The sequence below is a fragment of the Megalobrama amblycephala genome, linkage group LG20, assembly GCF_018812025.1.
Source record: "Megalobrama amblycephala isolate DHTTF-2021 linkage group LG20, ASM1881202v1, whole genome shotgun sequence".
NCBI classification, from domain to species: Eukaryota; Metazoa; Chordata; class Actinopteri; order Cypriniformes; family Xenocyprididae; genus Megalobrama; species Megalobrama amblycephala.
In genome coordinates, this window is record NC_063063.1 from 12,536,978 (window position 1) to 12,558,427 (window position 21,450).

The window sequence follows — 21,450 nt, forward strand, 5'->3', positions numbered from 1 at the left end:
TTCAGCTTTGACATCACAGGAATAAATTACATTTTAAAACTTATTTAAAATAGGCTGATAAAATAAATGCAGCCTTTGTGAGCAGAGAATAATTCTTTCAGAATCATTGAAAAATCTTACTGATTCCAAACTTTTGTACGGTAGTGAAGGTGGTTGAGGATTTTTCTGGGAGAAAATGTTTAATCTTTATTGGATTTAGTTGATTGTAAAAAGGTTGGAGATGAAGATTTGATACAAGTGTCACGTTTGCTGTTTGATAGTGCAGTTGGAGAGTAAAGCAATAACTTGCATTTTATATACAGTGCTGTATTGTATACGGTATATGCAGTAGATGAGATATCGGAGCATCTCTTCAGTTTTACGTCATCTATTTGCATGGAAGTCTGTTGTGGCTGAGCTCTGGAAACCTGTGGCTTGCGTTTTTGCCATTGAGGATGTCAAAGCTCAGCTCCTGTTAGGCTTCATGTAGAGATTTAGGATTCCTAATTCCTCATTTTCAACAACGTCTGCTGGACTCATCTAGATATCATGCTCTTTATCAAATATTAATGTATATTATGTATCAGTGGTGATGACACTGGGCGATATTTCCTGCCGCCTTTGAACGTGCTCCAAAGCGGGAGATCAATCATCATTTGTATGCCATATGTTTTGCACATTGTGTACATATTTCAATGGATGTAGTACATATTTTTATACATGTTTGGCGCATCCATGAGCTATATTTTGTGAATAGTTTTAAAGATACAAGTATATATACGCCATCACATGTCAATAGATGTATTGTGAAAATACTGTCGTAGAGGATGTTTTAGAGTCTCTTAAATATATCAAAGGAATGACATGCAAAACTGTGTCTGTTATTATTTATCATAAGAGATGTCGAAACAACAGTTATTTTTATATTCTGAATGTTTAATATTACACATCTTTTTAAGCTGAAATTGGACTCTTTGGGTCTTCCATGATGTATTAGAATGTTTCATGTACAAAAAACAAATCCATTGTTTTCATAGTGACATTTAATACAATATATTTACTATAACTATTCTTCAGGCTCATTTACCTGACTATTACATGAATGCAACTAGTATTACATTTAAGAGAAACATGAATGTCACTCAAATCTGGCCATTTCAGTTTGAATATCAGTAAGAAAAGACATTGCATTGATACATCTTTTGTCTCGAGGGCTTGGATTGTTATCCAGATCATTGTTACTATCCACATTGCTCATGCCTGTATACTTTTTTCATTTTATTTGTACTTTTATAGGCTTATTTTAATTTGGGGGAAACTTTTATTGCACTACATTTTAGAAAAGTAAAAAGAAAAATGTAATTTTGAAATGACTAGAGACCCACTCCAAGGCATGATAATGATGTTGGTGAAATAATTTATTCTTTTCAACTGGTTGAAGCATTGTGACAGTCATTCAATTTAACTCATCCAACTGTATGGCAAAGAACTCTGATTCAGTCTAATAGGAGTGAGTCTCGAGTGGTTAATAAACCACTGATTTGGTCATATCTGACTCAAAATGAGCCAATAGTACATGATTTGTGCACTTCTTCCAACACTACTCATGACTGATTATATCACCCTAAAAGCATGTCTATTGGAAGAGGTTAATACAAATGACTGGTGGCCACTAGCACAGTTATTAATTGCTTGACTACGGTTGAATTCATTTGTATATACAGTCTCTCAAAGCCTACATATTGACTTCCCAAACAATTCTGTCAACAGGATAGAGATAAAAATCCCTCTCTCTGAAAAACAGGCTCAAACAGCACTGACAGTGTCTTGGGTCCAGCTTCAGGTTCTTCTGATGTATTTATAGTCATGGTCTCACAGATCAGGAACTGTTTTATTCTATGCTTCAAATCCTATTTACTTCACAGATGTTTTTATGGCAGGACGGACAAATGTGGCTGACATCTTTGAAGCGATCCATACAGAAGGGGATCAGGCAACATCCAGCCAGACACCTGTGCCAGAAACAAAACAATGACAATATAAATGTTCTTTATTCTGACACTGTAGAATCTGTTTTAAGCAGTTTAATTGCCTGCTTAGCAGATTCACACACAGAGAGGAACTCCTTGAATAATGAAGAACAGTTATTCAATAATGAACAATACAACATGTACAGTGCCCTCCACAATTATTGGTACCCTTATTAAATATGAGCAAAGGTGGCTGTGAAAATAAATCTGCATTGTTTATCCTTTTGATCTTTCATTCAAAAAATTCACAAAATTCTAACCTTTCATTGAAGGAAAACAGTTGAAAGTGGGGGGAAACTCACATTATGAAATAAATGTTTTTCTCCAATACATGTTGGCCACAATTATTGGCACCCCTAGAAATTCCCATTCATATTTACATTTTTTTAACACACCAGGGTGACTAGGAGCATGAGATTGTCCAGCCATGACTTCCTGTTCCACAGGAGTATAAACATGAGGAAACACAAATGCCAAATTCCCGTAATCATTCATCACAATGAGAAAAACCAAAGAAAATAGTTCTGATGTGCAGCAAAAGATTGTTGAGCTTCACAAAATAGAAAATGGCTGTAAGAAAATACCTAAAACATTGAAAATTCCCATTTCCACTATCAGGGCAATAATTAAGAAGTTCCAATCAACTAAACATGTTACAAATCTGCTTGGAAGAGGACGTGTGTCTAAATCGCCCTAATGTGAAGTGAGGAGGAAAGTTTGAGTGGACAAAGACTCTCCAAGGATCACAGCTGGAGAATTGCAGAGAATTAGTTGAGTTGCTCAGAAAGCCTAAAAAAATGATCAAACAGCACCTACATCCCCACAAGTTGTTCGGGAGGGTTTCAAGAAAAATCCTCTGCTCTCATCCAGAAACAATCTCCAGCATATTCAGTTGTCAGACAAGACTGGAACTTCAAACTGGACTGGCTGTATGAAGAAATGGTTCTATGGTCAGATGAAACTAAAAAAAGAGCTTTTTGGCGTGTTTTAGAGAAAAACATTTATTTCATGTGATTCCCCCCACCCATTGCTCATAATTACAGGGTGCCAATAATGGCACTGTTTGAATAATACAAGCGCTTGAACATTTGCCTAGTTAGTGTTTTGAACTGCTGGATCAGAAATGCGTAAGCTCATTACCTATTTTTTTCCTTTTATGGATACAGTCAGTTCACGATCCGTCACACTAATCTGATATAGGAACTGCAATAAATCAGAATTGGCACTAATCTGCAGTTAATGTTGTACAAGGAATCTTTGAATCATTAATTTCTTCAAAAACCTACTCATTCAGCGACAAATTAAAGGCATTCCACACAAAAATGAAAATTGTCATCTGTTACCCTCATGTCTTTACAAATCCAGCCTATATCTTTATTCTGTGAAGCATAATTTTGAGAAATGTCTATTTTTTTTAGTTTAGTTCAGATTTTTAAAAATGTCTTTTGTGTTCCACAGAAGAAAGTACACACTCTAAAAATAATGTTGGCTCAAGAAAAAAAAAAAAAAAAAAAAAAAATAACGCAACAGTTTGCATATTTTGTGAATTTATCAAACAACAAGCTACATTGAGTTGGAATTTAATTAGCATAAACACAAAGTTTTAAATTGATTTACTCAAAAAAATAGTCGCTCCAACACCTGAGTTGTAGCCCTGGAACCAATAGCATCTTGTCTATTTCAATTCAATTCTGAATACATTTTAAAATTTTGTTTTTTGTTTATAAATCATTGCATAGTATGGCTCCATTGCATTTGGTGGATTTGATTGAGAAATATGAGCCAAAATGGTCTTTAAGGTAGCTGACCAGCTGACTTTGACGATCTAAAACTAAATGGAGAATGGAGATCGGCTTTTGTAGCATGGCCAAAACTTTGGAATGATACCCTTTTTCCATGGCACCCACACAGGTTTTTAAACACAGCTTATGAATACCTCCTCATTAGCATTTAATGGGGTATAGAAATTGTTTGTGTAAAACAAACATCTATTTGTGGTTTTAGTGTTGTGTTTTTATGGTTGTGTCTTTGTGTTTACATATTGTACACCTTTGGTAAATGGTCAGTTGTGTAAAAGTGCTTAATAAAAAAAAAAAGGGTGTGGGCCCTTTAAATCTCATGCTCCTGCCCCAAGAGCTCGCGCTTGCTTAAAAAAATATAAAAAAGTTCAAACAGCTAATATAAACCTCAAAATGATCTTTACAAAGTGTTCTCATGCAGCTGACGAACTAATCCGTAAGTACAGTGTTTATTTTGATGTTTACATTGATTCTGAATGAGTTTGAGGCTATGCTCTGGCTAAGCTAATCCACTGTTGGAGAGATTTATAAAGAATGAAGTTGTGTTTATGCATTATACAGACCAAGTGTTTAAAAATGAAAATAGCGACGGCTCTTGTCTCCGTGAATACAGTAAGAAATTATGGTAACTACCAAGAATTAGCAAATGCTAAGAAACATTTAGAAAGACAATTTACAAAGATCAGCTGAATCTGAAGAGAAGCATCAGCATGGAGCTGGAATCTGAATTTTTTGGATCTGGAAAGATTCTGTATGAAGAAACTGCCTGCCCTTGTCTAATGGCCTTTCATATGTTGAACATGGGCTGGCATATGCAAATATTGGGGGCGTACACCCCGACTGTTACGTAACAGTCTGTGTTATGTTGAGATTCGCCTGTTCTTCAGAGGTCTTTTAAACAAATGAGATTTATATAAGAAGGAGGAAACAATGGAGTTTGAAACTCAGTGTATGTCTTTTCCATGTACCGAACTCTTGTTATTTAACTATGCAGAGGTAAATTCAATTTTTGAATCTAGGGCACCTTTAAATGTCAAACATAACAGCATTAAAAACTAACTGTTTTTCCCTTCACTAAAAACAAATAAATTAGCTCTTAATTTCAACATTTATTCTCCTTATCCAGTCCTATGAAAAGCATGCAGGGAACTAGAAATCCACTGCCTTATTTCTGAAGTTATCAAGACAATTTCATTAAGTTACTACAACTTTTTTTTTTTAAGCCAATTAACGCAGATATTTGAGTTTAAATTACAGACGATATTAAGTTGATGTAATGATCAACATTATTATGTCAACAGAACTCTACAAAATAATGTTTGCAACTTAAACATTTTAATTAAAACAATAAATTAGAATTTTTAACTTGCAAACATGCATTTTTTTGAATTACTGAATTACTTTTTAGAGTGCAGGTTTGGAACACCATGAAGGAAAGATGACAGAATTTTCATTTTTGGTTGAACTAGTCTTTAAAGTGACTGTATTAATGAGTGAGTCGTTGAATCATCCACTCGATTTATATAAAAACATTCATTTAGCCTGTGTGTGTTGCTCGGCAATGCACATTTACTTCTGCTGTGTTTTCTTTTCATCTAACTATTTCCACTGGTGGAGCAAAAATAGACATGAGCTGGCAATACTGTGACTAAAACAAAGTTATTCTTGTTTACTGAACAGTTACATTAAAACAGAGTACAGTTACATTTGTAGAGTACTCACCCCACCACAGACAAGAGACAGCAAAAGAGGAAGGCATTGCTGCCCACTTTATAGTGAATCTCGGTGGTGACAGTCTTATGGCAAGAAGGGCATTGCACTTTGGCAGGAGACATAGTGACATCGTCCAGGTTTATTACAGCTTCTGGGAATGCAAAACACGTTCATTTTGTTTGTTTATTCATCATATGCAAACCATTTCTAAGGGAATCTTAATCCAAAACATTTGTCAAGAGGTTTTTGCCTTGCAGAGTGTCACTTGTGAAGATTGTGCAACATAAATGTATTATCTTACCTGTGTTATCACTGATAGGGGAAAGAGTTCCTGAAGGAGAAATGTAGTCTTTGGATTGGTGAGTATGTCATACAAAATAATTCATGTTACATTTACAATATAACTATTATTTTACCTGTGTTTCCCTCTTGCAGAGAAAAGATAGGGGAAATAATTTCTTTGGGAGTAACAGGGAGAATGTAGAGTCCTTGGACTGGACCTTGAATTGAGTCACGGAGAGTATATAATACAAGATAAATAATGCTACATTTGCATACTAATGACTGAAAATGTTCCATAAAAGCAACAGTCTCACAAAACATAATGCTTTTTGTGTGTGTTTTTCTTAAAGAGTATTGTTTAATTGAAATTTCCTCTGTTCTGAATTTTTATATTATATATACATATCATGAAATGTGTTTTGAGGACAGATTTACATAATGAGCAGTAAATATAAAATATGTACTTTGTGCTTTGGAGGTCTAAATAAAAAATGAAGCATTAAAATTTATGATGTTTTTCCCCTTAGAAATGTAATTGACTAAAAATACTTAGTATGTAGCATTTTTGTAGTATTTAGTTAAAATATTCGCTAGTTAGTAAAAGAAGTTTCATTAGGACTTGAGTCATTTAAGTCATTTGAAATATATAATATTATATTATATTATTATTTTGCACAAAGCTTGTTTCTGCATTTCTGTTGCTGTTGTGTGAGTGTGTGTGTGTTTTTTTTTTTTTTTTATAATCGAAACATGCCTTTGTCTGTGGCCTGTATTGTAAAACATTGGCTTTTTTTCTGAATAAGATCCTTCTCTTTTTGCTCCAGTAACTTCAACTCCTCCTCTATTCTGTCCAGTTCTGAAGGGCCCTCTTCATTTGCAAGGTATCCTAAAAGCAAAAAATATGTAAAAATGTAAAACAACCAAATTATTGTTTGCACTAACTAGTCAAATGTAAGCATGAAGATGGATGACATCCAAGAATGAACTTTTTGAGTGCAATTTGAATGCTCATTTCCTAGGAAAGTAGGTGCAGCTCCTTTATTATTAAGAGAGAAGGAGTAATTGCACTCCTGTTGTTTGCATGTTTTATTGCTTAGTGAAATAGCCAAATGTTGTTGTTCCTGCACTGAAGTCTTTGAGGAAACTGAGTGGTTTATAATACCTCTAGTAATGTTCCCATTGATCAAACTAATCAAGGTACATTTTATTGTTATTATTTAAAGGTCAGTCATTTCTTCTTCATCATCATTCTTAATTAAGTGTTTTTTCTTTACCTTCTATTTTGTTCTTCTTCTTTTGGATCTCCTGTAGAAACTGAAGCCGGTTTTGGAGCTGTTGTCGTCTGAAGAGGATGGTCCACAGGTCTGTGGTATCTTCATCCTGTTTCAGGGCCCTTGTGGCAACACTGCGGTCATAGTACTGCTGCCCTACAGGCCAAAATACATAGATTTTACAATCTAATTTGTACATATTAACAATAAGAGAAACACCACAAAGTCCAAAAACTGTTCTTCATTTGCAACCATCTGTGGATTTGCAGCCGCAATAATATGTTATCAAGCCATTTAAAGTGATCTGGATTTCTGCATTGTTTTACTAAAAATGTGGTAATTAAGTAAATGAACCCTTGAATTTAGTAAATTGTAGATCCTCCTTCAGCGCCAAACATCTCCTGAATCTTCTTCATAAGACTTTTTTCCTCTAAACAAAGGGTTGTGTATTTTTGCCCAAAAGCTTTCGTCTCAGCTGTCCACAGAACATTTTTCCACAAGCATTGTGGAATATCCAGGTGCCAAACATGAGACACGCCTCAATATTGCTTTAGACTGCAGTGGTTATGTTTTATCCTTTCATAAACACCATTTTTGTTCAGTGTTTTTCTGATGGTGGACACATGAACAACGACTTTAGCAGTTTATGAAGATCTTTTGCTGTTGTCCTTGGGTTCTTTTTCTCACCTCTTTCAGGATTTCTACCTCTAGGGAATAGCAAAAATCCAGAAATTTCCACAGTGATTTATGAACTTGGTCTTTAGAAAAGCTTTTGTAGCCTTTCCCAGCTTTGTGCATCTCTGTCATGTGTTTTAGGGTCCTGTGATAGCACTAACCAATCTTTCTTGAGAAGAACAAACTTGTTAGTAACAATTTTGTTGTGCCTTTTAGGGCAACTGTTTAACCAACACTTCCAATCTCATCTCCTTAATTTACTCCTTTTGGAGTTTACTTTTGGTTCACTTACTTCCTCCACCCTGTTCTGTGAATAATCACTCAGTGTCTGTTTGTGTGTGTTAGTTTAGTCAGATTGTGTTTGTCTATATTTGTGAGTTGAATTAAGATCATATTACATTGTATGACTCAATCAATAGGGCTGCACAATATTGGAAAAAACTGACATTGCAATATTTAGTTTTTCTGCGATATTGTGACGTGAAAACAGTTTCACCACATGACTTGAATGGCTCTATTTGAAAAGACTTAATCATTCTAGAATGATTGGTGTGATTTTGTAGGGAAGTGAATCTGCATAGAAAGTAATAAACAAATTACAGGCATTTAGATACAATAGAATACAAATGAAATAAACAGTTTTATGTTTTTCAGTTAAGTCTAGCAGTATTCGGTAACACTTTATTTTACAGAGTCGTAGTTACATTGTAATTACTCAAATAAGTATTGAGTACTATTAATTAACTACATGTACCTACTATAGAGAAACAGTCACAAATGTGATGTTTTTCTAGTCAATTTTGCTTATTAGTATGGTTGAAATTAAATCATTGAAGATCAGCAGCAAAGACATTGGTTAATAAAGTGAGATTAAATACATAAAGTATATTTGTTTACTTTAATATATTTAATTATTGCAGGTTTGTGCAATATTCTGAGATTGCATTTCACTGTTTCTATTCATTTTGAGGAATACTGACTCTGTTTTTGTGCAAGTGAAGATGAGTAAATGCTTTATAGTTCAATGCTTCTGCACTTACTTCTCGATTTCTCTCAATATGGGGATAGGAGAGTCATGGGATATCAGTCAATACATGGGAAAACAAAGTAACTTACTATACTTTACTAGTTACTTGAAAAAAGTAATCTGATTACGTAACTCAGGTTACTTGTAATGCGTTACCCCCAACACTGCACTTTACTATTAGTGATTAAAGGGCAGGGGCTCGACCACAATATTTTAGATAAATATAAATCGTGACAGAGAGCTGCCAACAGGTTCTAAACATGTGAAGATCTTCATTATGGTTTTAAAAGTATCTCAAGACACACCTTATTAAAGTGACTATAAAGGGTTTTTTCAGTATTTATTTATTTGACATTTTTAGTAATACATAATTTCTTTTGTCATAGACTTTACCCATAATAAAGAATAATGTGTGTGTCATAACCACTGATTTGTATATAGATGTTTCTAGATAGGCTTTCTCAGGTGTGATAGTGATGGTTTTGACTACACATGTACAGCCTACAAGATTTTTAATCTTTTTTTGGAAACATTTTTTTTTCAGGGAAAATTTGCGTTGGCAAACAAATATGCCACAAACATTTCCCAGCCAAATTCCATTGAATTCCTCTTTGTGGCTGTTAGATACAGATAATTTCGGACTTTCTTATTATTGCACTTACCCAAATGCAAACTTCACTACTGCTCTCACTGTGAAAAATCAAAAGTTGAGAAAACTTCAAAGTTTAAGGCAACAAACTTCAGCAGATTTTTGTGTTTTTGTAGGAGATTTTTGTGTTTTCTCAACTTTTTGTTGTATAAACTGAATACAACAAGTTGAGAAAACTCAAAAACCTGCTGAAGTTTGTTGTCTTAAACTTTTAAGTTTTCTCAACTTTTGATTTTTTACAGAATGTACAGTAAAGGTCAACCATACACAATCAACATTTGATTATGTAGGTAATACAATGTGTTGCCATTTTTAGTCTTTCTGTTGATCTCATTCATGCTTACCAGGAAATGTAAAAAATAATATGTTCCTTTAACCTGCAGCAGACTTTTTTAATCTTTGAAGAAATTAAAAGTTTTGTAAAGAAATTATCAAATACATTTTTACAAATTCTGTTACTTAACATGAATTTATATTAAGTATTATATTTATATTATTAAATTTGCCAGGAATGTAAAAGTGAATATCTACTGTAAATTGTTTACATGCAGAAGAGTTGCACTAAATTTGAAACAATGCAAAAGCATGAAAAAGTAAGAATTAGATGTTGATGTAGATTTTCATTTTTTATTTTTTTTTTTGTAAAGCAACAAGGTGTTTAGTCAATTCGTGCGTCATTACATTGTACAAACAGTATGTGCGTATTACTTGTTCAGTTTTCAGTGTATCAGGAAACATTTATGATGAACATAAGCACATTTAAATGATCAATAAAAAAAACATTGTCCATAAATAAAAACGGTTTAATATTTAAATGATGGGAACATCGCATTACCTGTTGGCACTAGAATGCTGTGTTTATTTGGTGAGTCACAGTCCAGTTCCAGTCCTGGAAATGTTGACAATATTGAAGAATGATGGAGAATGATCAGATTACTCAATTTTTTTTATTCTTCTCGCAGTCCTTGTTCAGCAGTTCTCCTTATGCTGGAGCGTTTTGCAGTCTTTGAATACTTCCCCATAATCCCTTATGCCTTCATCCTCATACTGGTGTAAATGTCAATCATAATGATATAAAGAACAAAAATAAAATGAATAATTATAAATTATCGCAGAAAGCTTCACAGTAAATGACATCCAATCGTTCAGATAATATTCACCTATCCTTCACCGTTTCTGTTGTGAGAACTGAACAAGCCACAATGCGATTTCCATATTGGTTTGAATGTATTTTCATAATCAAATTTGCAGTAAAGGATGACATTCTGACGGTAAACTGGTTTGTATGTGTATGGTAAATGGTTACTTGTTAAATGGTTTGCTTGTTTCAGAATGTATGACAATGTACTTCCTTTTAGATTAGTATACTGTATATGTTTGACTGTGTTTGGTGTAAAAGCATTTTAATTGATGAGGAACACCATGAAAAATCATGAGCACTGTAGCATTATTTATTTTTAGGTCATAACATAATGTTTTTTACATTTTTATATTTTATTTCAGGTATTTTTAAGTGACATCATGTTAACTTTCATTAGGACGCTTCATTCAAAAGTGTTCCAAAATAAGTTGACTAAAATCAACACATCATTAATTCTTTCTTTCCTGTCGGTCACCTCTAGAGGTCAGACTTTCACAGTGACAGAGTAAACGCTGTGGCGGAAAAGGTGTTCTGTACTGCTGATGTCATTGGTTTAGCTCATTTGAATTTGCAAATATGATTTTGAATGTGAACTTAAAGAAATAGAATTAAAATAAATGAAATCCATATACAAATGAAATCTGCTTTAGTGGCTATTGATTGTTTGACAGATTTGCTAGACTACCTTAGTTTAGAGCAGGGGTGCCCAAACTTGGTCCTGGAGGGCCACTGTCCTGCAGAGTTTAGCTCCAACCTTCCACAACACACCTGCCTGGAAGTTTCCTGTATGCCTAAAAACCTTGATTAGCTGGTGTGTTTAATTGGGGTTGAAGCTAAACTTTGCAGGACAGTGGCCCTCCAGGAGCAGGATTGGACACCCTTGGTTTAGAGAAATGTATCTAAAGCAGTATTTTAGTATCGTTGATATAGCATACTATTACAGTTTTTGTTAATATTTTGGATTTTATTTTTATATTTTCTGTTTTAGATTTTAATTTTAGTCAAAATTGTATTCTATAGTTTGAAAACACACAAACACACCTATACACCGATCAGGCATAACATTATGACCACCTTCCTAATATTGAGTTGGTCCCACTTTTGCTACCAAAACAGCCCTGACCCATTGAGGCATGGACTCCACTAGACCATTGAAGGTGTGCTGTGGTATCTGGCACCAAGATGTTAGCAGCAGATCCTTAAATCCTGTAAGTTGCGAGGTGTTTGTTCTGCACATCCCACAGATGCTGGATTGGATTGAGATATGGGGAATTTGGAGGAAAATTCAACACCTCAAACTCGTGCTCCTCAAACCATTCCTGAACCATTTTTGCTTTGTGGCAGGGCGCATTATCCTGCTGAAAGAGGCCACAGCCACCAGGGAATACCGTTTCCATGAAAGGGTGTACATGGTCTGCAACAATGCAGTGTCAAAGTAACATCCACATGGATGACAGAACCCAAGGTTTCCCAGTAGAACATTTCCCAAAACTGCCTCTGCTGGCTTGCCTTCTTCCCATAGTGCATCCTGGTGCCATGTGTTCCCCAGGTAAGTGACACACACGCACCCGGCCATCCACATGATGTAAAAGAAAACATAACTCATCAGACCAGGCTTGTTCCATTGCTCTGTGGTCCAGTTCTGATGCTCACGTGTCCACTGTTGCCGCTTTCGGTGATGGACAGGGGTCAGCATGGGCAACCTGACTGGTCTGCGGCTATGCAGCCCTATACGCCTCAAACTGTGATGCACTGTGTATTCTGACACCTCTTATCAGAACCAGAATCTTGAGCAATTTGAGCTACAGTAAGTCAGTGTTATTCCCTCCACCTGTCAGTGGTCATAATGTTATGCCTGATTGGTGTGTGTATTCTGACATCTTTCTTAATTTATTTAATTAAAAATATCAGAAAAATTATTACAATTCAACCAGAATCTTGAGAATTTCAGCATCATTACTCCAGTCTTCAGTGTCACATGATCCTTCAGAAATCATTCTAGAAACATTCATTATTATTATCAGTAGCTCATTTATTTAAAATAGAATATCTTTTGGCCAATCAGTGTTATTCCCTCCACCTGTCAGTGGAACTTTTTATTCATCATCATAATGTTATGCCTGATTGGTGTGTGTGTGTGTATATACATACACACACACATATATATATATATATATATATATATATATATATATATATATATATTAGTATTTTTAGTATTAGTTTTAATTAATGATAATAACCCTGTAAAGTGTTGAGGATATTTCTAGTAGCCGAATCAATCTGAATTGAAAGGTAGTAAGTTATTAAATTCTGTATCACCCAATTCTGGAGTCATTGTGAGCTTGTCTATGTTCAGGTGGTCGATGTGTTTTGTGTGTGTGTGTATAATAGAGGGGAGGGATGTTTGTCCAAACATGTGTCCATTGGTGCTCATTGAGCATGTCTGTGAAACATTGAGAGCCACTTCCTGTCTAAGAGGAAGCAGCTGGAGTTGAGCAGTGAGTGGGGAATGAAAAGCCTGACACATGAGAGCCGGCTGCTGGACGGCACTGCTGCAAACCCCTATATATATCCCTTGTCCCTCCATTATTAACAATCCAAACCTCCTCCCCACTGTTTCTCTTCCTTTTGCTCTATTATCCTCTGATATATCATTTTATTTCAGCTCTTTTTTTCGCTGTTCTATCTATAGCATTGCATAATATGTCACAGACAAACCGGGACGTCCAGTCTCTGCTGCAGGCACATGTGCCAAACGTGATCTAGGATGATGACATCACCGGGGGGCGGTGCTTGAACAGGCAATCGGATGAAGTGGGGTGGGAGGGACAAGGGGGACTAAAACAGTAAGCAAAGGAAAAGAAAGAAGTTATGCAAATATTGTTGCACTGCTCAAAGTTGCTGCAGTCTTTAATCTGTCTGGTTTCACAAACAGAGCTTTATTAAGGCAGGAGTAGGCCTTAGTTAAAATGAATCTTGAGACAAAACAATGGCACTGACATGTTTTAAGGTATGTCAGTGGAAGTTGCTTTCAGCAGCTCAAACATGCATTTTAGTCTGGGATTAGGCTTAAATCTTGTCTGTGGCAATGAAGTCATTGTGTTGCTAACAGCAACTGTTGGTGTTGATTAGTTCACTGCATTATGGCAGGGGTGTCCAAACTCGGTTTAGTTCCAACTTTCCTCAACACACCTGTCTGGAAGTTTCTAGTTTGCCTAAGACCTTGATTAGCTGGTTTGGTGTGATTAATTGGGGTTGGAGCTAAACTTTGCAGGACACTGGCCCTCCATACTTAAAATCCTTTTTGGATTTGAACACAGTGGCTTTTTACATCTTTAAAGTTATTGACTATTGTTTTTTTTGTGTGTGTGTGTTTGTTTGTTTTCATGGAATATAGCTGTAGGCTTATTTACTATAGCAATAAATGATTTATCCATGCATAAACTGTATATATGATGTTTTATTCTACAATGTAAATTACACACACCCATAACAAAAACACAAATTTTGAAGCAGTTATGTTCATTTTTTAAATTGTACGTTTTTAACTAACGTAACTAGATAAGACAGCTTGGGGTGTGAGTGTGAGCTGTGTATGTTGTAGAACAAAACGTCAAAGTATTGTCAAGTTATGTTCAAATCTCATTGTAAAACCCCTGGAAAATCTCACCACAAGGAACCAGCAGCGAATTAGATTTCCGGGATCTTCTGACGTCAAACCTGTATCACTCCATAGGGAAGAAAAGGCTATCGCAACTTCTGTTTCATGCCGACTTTAAAGGGTTAATTCACCCAAAAATGACATTTCTGTCATTATTATTCATGAAAATTCTGTTAATTAATTAATTACTCAAACTCATGTCGTTCCAAACCTGTAAGACCTTCGTTCATCTTCGGAACACAAATTAAGATATTTTTGATTTTTTGGGTTTCTGAACTACACATAGGCAGCAATGTCATTGCACCTTTTGAGGTCCAGAAAGGTATTAAAGACATCGTTAAAATAGTCAACGTGACTACAGTGGTTCAACCTTAATGTTATGAAGCGACGAGAATACTTTTTGTGCACAAAAACAAAACAAAAATAACAAATTTATTTAAAAATTTGAGCTGTTGTCATGCACAGTTGACGTAGGGAAAGCAGTGCAGTGTTTACGTCTGAACGGCGACTCATTATTGGCCGGCTCCCGTGTCAGCATCACACGCATGTGTTGTGCTGCTCACGTGTACGGTGTCAGCCAATACTGAGCCGGCGTTCAGATGTAAACACGAAAGCGCTGCTCTGCATTCACTACGTCAACTGCGTATAACACCAGTTCAAATTTGTGTTCTGAAGATGAAAGGTCTTACGGGTTTAAATGTCTCTCAATATTTTAATTTCTGTCCTCCTTTAAAAAACCATAATGGTCCATTTATTTGTGAACTCAGTCATTCAAATTCGCATAGGCTATGATTACTCATTGGAATGCAATTGACTGGAGTTGAATAGTCTTTGCAGCTTAATGACGGATGGCAGAGAATCACTGCAGATAGTGCTGTGAGCGACTGCTGGTGAGGCAGCTGTGCTGATTTGTCTGTGACGTTGTTCTAATCTGCTGCGAGCGAGTCGGTGCAGACCCTCAGAAGCCAGGGCAGGAGGGAACGTGCGCATATGTAAACATGGGGGAGGAAGAGAGCGGACAAATCAGATCTTCAATGGGCAGAGAGACAAGAGATCTGCTTAGATCTGCAGTCATTACCCCCGTCTGACCAAACACAAATGTATCTACTGTACATGTACTCAGATGTATACCACATGGACTGTGTCTTTAGGAGTCAGACACTCGTTTGAGATATAATACAACAAATTCCTGTGGCTCAAACAGAGGATGGCACTAGCAAGGCCAAGGTCATGGATTTAATTTACTGAATATTAAGGAATCACAGGATTAGATTGTTTTGAAATATATGAAAATAGAAAATTGTTACTTTCAATTGTAAGAATATTGTAAGAATATTTCAGAATTTCTCACTGACCCCAAACTTTTGAGCGGTATAATGTAGGCTATATTATTTCAAATTTTCTTTAAAAATACTTTTATAAAACAAATATTCTTGCAAATATCAAATGAAAAAATATATAAAATTGGATCATTCTTTTGTGGTGGGCCACGTTTTAATGTATAAATTGATTAAAAACAATACCTTGAAAGCCAAGCATTAAAGCATTTGTGCATAAATGTAATGTTATACTAATTATTATTAATCTGTTTAATGAGAGTGTAGCACTGTTCTCTTTGAGTTTTCTGTCTTTTTCAGCTCTGTCAGATTTTGTCTGGTTAGTATGATCTAGTTAGCCATTGCTGGTAAATCAGGCTCAGTAATAAGGATGGCCCGCTGGCCCAGTCTTTGTGAGAAAGTTTAACTTGTCAGAATAGTTTACTTGCCCTTTCGGGCCACTGCTGCATTAGTTTACTTGCCCTTTCGGGCCACTGCTGCATTGACACATAAAATTGTACTTTCATTGATTTTGTATCCATCTTTCAAACATAAATGTTTGGGTGTATTCAACATTGGTGTTGCAAATTCTGCATTTTTTAAAACTACATACAGAGCATATGCCATCGTTTTCTAGGCAAAGTGCTGAAAATTCAGCTTTTGGATGACCGTTATTGAAGGGCTTGGGATTGTGTGTGTTCTTGTACCACCAGTCAGCATCATGATGTCATATTCCTGCTGCTTCAGAGTGATTAGTCACATGGAATTCTGGCTCAGGAGTTTGGCTTTAAAAAAAGTGCCCAGAACTGACAGCCGTGAGCAGAGATACCAACAGGAAGGTCACAGGAAGGAGACATGCTTCCAGCTTCGAGGTGGGCCACTGAGCTGAACGGGTGTTGTATGTGTTAATGCAGCAATCAAATCTCTCACTTATCATATCCTGCTGACTCATGCCCACTCATTCATTCTAGCCCAAACTCAGGCTCCTGGAGTGGCAGTGTGAGTCATCTGATATCAAACCTTTTCTGATTCATGAGAAGTCTCTTATGCTCACTAAGACTGCATTTATTTGACCAAAGTACTATAAACAGTATTATTTTGAAATATTATTATTATTTAAAACAAGTGTTTTGTATTTTAATATATTTTAAAATGTAATTTATTCTTGTGATGGCAAAGCTGAATTTATTTTTAGCAGCCATTACAGTCTTTAGTGTCACATGATCCTTCAGAAATCATTCTGATTTGGTGTTCAAGAAACATTTCTTATCATCACTGTTGAAAACAGTTGTGCTGCTAATATTTTTGTGCAACATTTTAGCAGGATTCTTTGATGAATATAAAGTTCAAAAGAACAACATTTATAAAGAAATATTTTGTAACATAAATGTTATTACTGTCACTTTTAATCAATTTAATGCATCCTTGCTAGCATTAGGCAAAAAATGTAAGTTTTAAATCCTCCTTTAATGTTGTTTATGTGTCTATCTGGTGTTATTTTAACATGCTTTAAAGGGTTAGTTCACCCAAAAATGAAAATTACATCATTAATTACTTACCCTCATGTCGTTCCACACCTGTAAGACCGTTGTTCATCTTCGGAACACAAATTAAGATATTTTTGATAAAATCCAATGGCTTAGTGAGGCCTGCATCGCCAGCAATAACACTCCCTTTTTCAAAGCCCATAAAGCTACTAAAAACATATTTAAAACAGTTCATGTGACTACAGTGGTTCAACTTTAATATTATAAAGCGACGAGAATACTTTCTGTGCACCAAAAATAACAAAATAGCGACTTTATTCCACAATATCTAGTGATGGGCGATTTCAAAACACTGCTTCATTAAGCTTCGAAGCTTTACGAATCATTTGTGTCGAATCAGAGGTTCAGAGCGCCAAAATCACATGATTGCAGTATACGAGGCTTCGTTACGTCAGTGTTTTGAAACTTCAATAGAGTACCTCAGGGATGACGTGTTTTTGTAGGCCAACCCGGAAGTTATCGGCGATCGAAAGCCTATGCATTTTTCCCATAGACTTTTGGAAAATCGCAGAAAATAAGCTCTGTGTTTAACAAAGGGTTATGACACTTACACATTTTGTCTAGCAAGATAATCTTTACAAGTTAAAACAACATTTATACATTTTGAAGCCTAAATAAAGTGGTCAGATATAAAAAGCTAACAGTAGGCTATAAACGGTCTACAGCACACCATGGTCGCGGATCAACGTCACCACCACCAAGCGTCCTCAAACTGTATTTAAAAAAACGTTATTTAAAAACATGCTCGCTGTTTATGATCTGCGCTGTGTATGAATACTTATCCACTTTTTCATGAGAAATGCTGTCCAAATGTCCTGTTTATCATGATGACGTCTAAAGTCCCCGCCAAAGGAAGTAGTCCATTTTAGCACTTTGTTAGCAACCACCGTTTTTAAGACACAGTAAAGGTTTAAAAAAATCTCAAGTGGGTTATAACTGGTGTGTTTTATGTCATAGATCAAAACGTGAAAATATTTAGAGGCTTTGTTAACCACAGACCTTATTTCAGGCGATTTAGCAAAAACCCGCTAAAAAAACCCATAGACTTTACGGCGTTGGAACCGGAAGCCCTAAAATCCTAACTCGTTCCGGGTTTTGCCTACAAAAATGCGTCATCCCTGAGGTACTCTATCCGCTTGTTAAGTCGTGAGTAAGGAACGCCGTTTCCGGGTCCAAGCCTCGACTCATTTCACTTGAGAATGCCATTGACGGCCGTTTATGAGCGCTATTTATTCATATTAAACATCAATCATTTTAAAAAGTTAAACATTTTAAATACTTACAGTCTACACAACAGTCTCCGTGCTCACAGCGTCACATACATTAATATTTTAACAATTTATAAAAGATGAATCATTGTCTGGCCATCTGGAATTTTGGTATGGAGATAGTTATGATTATAATTTTTTTGTAGTATTACACCACATCGTGTGTGTATATTAGCACCATTTGTTGTTTTCTTGTGGTTTGAGATTAGGAGCGTTAGGACCCGGAAGCGCTGCAGCGTGACGTCACACTACCCCCGAATAGTTCACGTTACTCCGGCAGTTTGATACCAAGCGGCAACCTCCCCCTGTTTCTTGTGAAGCCAATACGGAAGTGAATTAAACTGCAATTCATCGACTGGCCGCTAGGGACAGGCTGCAGAAGTGAGCAGAATCTCATTGACCATCATGTTAAATTAGCCAAGTTTACAGCAGAAAAAAACATGTTTACAGTCTGGTTCATATTGTGGTTTTGGTCTATACTGCGAATTTGCCCTTCATGACAACTCTGAGGGGGGTGAATTTTTTTATAGCTCATCAGTTTAAATTATATTAAGCCTTAAAGTTCTGCATAATTAAGGGCGTGTTCACTTGAGTGACAGGTATGCCGCTGCTGTCTGTGAGCCGTCATGTTACCTCAGCAGCTCATTTCAGCCGCTGAATTTGGCATCTCACTCGTATTTGTGCTTTTTTCTGTATTATTTTATACAATATATGGCTTGCTGCATACTCGAGACAGATGTCAGTCTGTGTAAAGTTACATGTGCTCGCATGCGGAACACACGTTGTTGGATCGTCGTGGCATTGGCTAAAAGTTTTGTTCCTGAGATTTACTACAACGACAATACCAGGAGGATATACAACTCCGACAGCACTGCTTGGATATAACTAAAACTGCTGCACTATTTTGAAAAATTATACTTTGGATACGTGCTCATTAGTTTGAGAGAACATTTGAGAGATATACATCTGGTACATATATATATATATATATATATATATATATATATATATATATAACCCAAGTGCCACGGAATGGATTCATCTCGCGATCTCTATTTCATTATAAAGGTATGAAATCCCATTTGATTTGTGTTATTTGCACACCCAACACAAATTAATTAGCCTACTGGTGTTGGAGCATCTATAACGTTATCGTAAAAAAAATCACCGTAGATTGACAGTAATCCTTTAGTACTTTCTAATGATATTGCTATGTTTATTAATATTTTAGATAGTATCTAAGATAGATAGCTAGGGCGGGCGTGGTTTCAGCAACAAGTCGCATGGGCTCCAACTTTGTCCCGCCTCTTTGCCCATTTTCAGTTATCCGTGAGTGACGTGCGGTCACGTGCAGCTAAGATGGCCGCGGCCTCATTTGCGCGTCAAAACTGCTATTCAGAACTCTATGGGTGACGTCACGGACACTACGTCCATATTTTTTTACAGTCTATGTTTGATACACGCTCCGAACCACTGATTCCACTGACCACTGAGGTTATCCCAGTATATTTTTTCTGTTGATATGAATAATCGGGTAGATTTAGCAATATGGTGGGCGTATGATGCATATTACGATGTTATGATGAACTAAGCCTTTCTCCACTGAAGTTCTGAGTTGTTCAAAGCGTTTCTAAGGATACTGACTGTAAGAAGGCAGCTGTCTGACTCGTGAATGTGAACATGGTTTGTGTAACATTAGCAACACATTATTAGCTGTTTGATAATGTAGTAAACGAAAACGCTAATCATATTAATTACCGCTATGTGTCCGACGTTGTAAAAAAGTGATACCATTGTGCAGCGTTTACATCAAGTGGATCTCGTCTGAGCTCGTGCGAGTGAGTGGAGGCGGGGCTAATTATCATATTCATAGATCCGTGTATATTAAATGAGGCAAGGGTGTAGTTACATTCAAGCTATTTTAAGGCATTAAGATTTTTTTTTTTTTTCCACAGGAAAAAAAAAGTTTAAATATGTAATTTTGGTGATCAAATATGAGTTTTATTTACTACAGGGGGACTTTCGTTTCCTTTTTCCTTTTTTTTTTTTGAAAACCAGAATGCCGAACCTTTTCTGGTTCGTTAAGATGCGGCTCCTCCCCTACCTCATCACAACCTTACCGCAAACTCCTTTTCAAAATGCAGCACGATGTTCACACTTAGCAGGAAGACATCTGCGCTGTCCTTCTCCCCTGCTATGCAGAACATTGTGCCTTGAACTTCGAGCTGTGCCAGTGATAACATGGGAACAGAGTGGAGAACGGGTGACCATTTCAGAGACTAAGATTGAGAGTGCTTCTATAGTGCTTCTAGTCAGAGTGGTCGAAATTTACATTTTACTACAGATCAAATTCAAGTTCTGTGAGATGGCTGTGAATTGGCTGTGAACCTAGGCCAAGGTTCACCTGGCAAACCACAGCACCATGCATGCCAACACCGGTTTACTTGGCAACGTTTCGGTTTCCAAGTCACGCCCTGAAAAACACAAACACAGAGAACAGTAGCGCGCCGTGACGAAGAGACGGCGAGAGGGAGGAAGCAGACTGAGATTGGACTCAATTCAAGTACTCTCTCTCTCTATGTTTGATTCAGAGGTGAAACAAGGACGTCCAACCTGCTGACCTCTCCACACGTACTCATCAGTAGAGTGGCCATGGGTTAAGCAGGCGATAACTTCTGTAGAAAAAGACCTGCTGTAAGCCTATGCTTATAGTATATCATATATTTCAATGTAATCCAAATGACCATATTATTTTTCTTAAAGCTGCAGTCTGTAACTTTTTTTGGTTAAAAATTATTCAAAATCAATTTTTGAGCAAGTACATAACCGGCCAGTGTTCAAATCTCCTTACCTTAGCCCGATTCACAATGGTATAAGCTTGTAATAATGTTTTATAATACGGGTGGTACTGGTTGTTTTCCGCAGGAAATTCGAGCATGCGGCCATTTGTCTTTGCGTCATCTCGTCACGTCTGTATATAATAGAGGAGTCCCAGCTAGCAGGTTATATGGCATGTGAGGATGCTGCAGGTGACGTATCATTTATAGCCTTTTCTCACAGCAGCTGCAATAATTAAACATAATTTTGAT

The 21,450-nt window shown here is 36.3% G+C and overlaps 1 protein-coding gene across 1 annotated transcript; it reads right to left on the reverse strand.

Annotated features, from left to right (window-relative positions):
* Positions 1-930: 930 nt before the first annotated feature.
* Positions 931-20,568, reverse strand: LOC125255998. The gene is made up of 8 exons (XM_048171623.1): positions 20,482-20,568; positions 13,284-13,407; positions 7,078-7,230; positions 6,558-6,689; positions 5,938-6,021; positions 5,823-5,852; positions 5,531-5,672; positions 931-1,991 (listed from the first exon to the last, which is right to left on the reverse strand). The coding sequence occupies exons 1-8, from the start codon at positions 20,566-20,568 to the stop codon at positions 1,883-1,885; spliced, it is 861 nt and encodes a 286-aa protein (XP_048027580.1). The 3' UTR covers positions 931-1,882.
* Between the last annotated feature and the right edge of the window lie 882 nt (positions 20,569-21,450).

Excerpts from the sequence above, each read along its gene's own strand:
- LOC125255998 (XM_048171623.1), bottom strand. The coding sequence starts at position 20,568 with ATGTTCTGCATAGCAGGGGAGAAGGACAGCGCAGATGTCTTCCTGCTA. Across the intron at positions 13,408-20,481 it reads ATTTTGAAAAGGAGTTTGCG|TCCCCCTTGTCCCTCCCACC; the intron begins GTAAGGTTGTGA and ends TTACTGTTTTAG. Across the intron at positions 7,231-13,283 it reads GAGACTGGACGTCCCGGTTT|GGCAGCAGTACTATGACCGC; the intron begins GTCTGTGACATA and ends TTTGGCCTGTAG.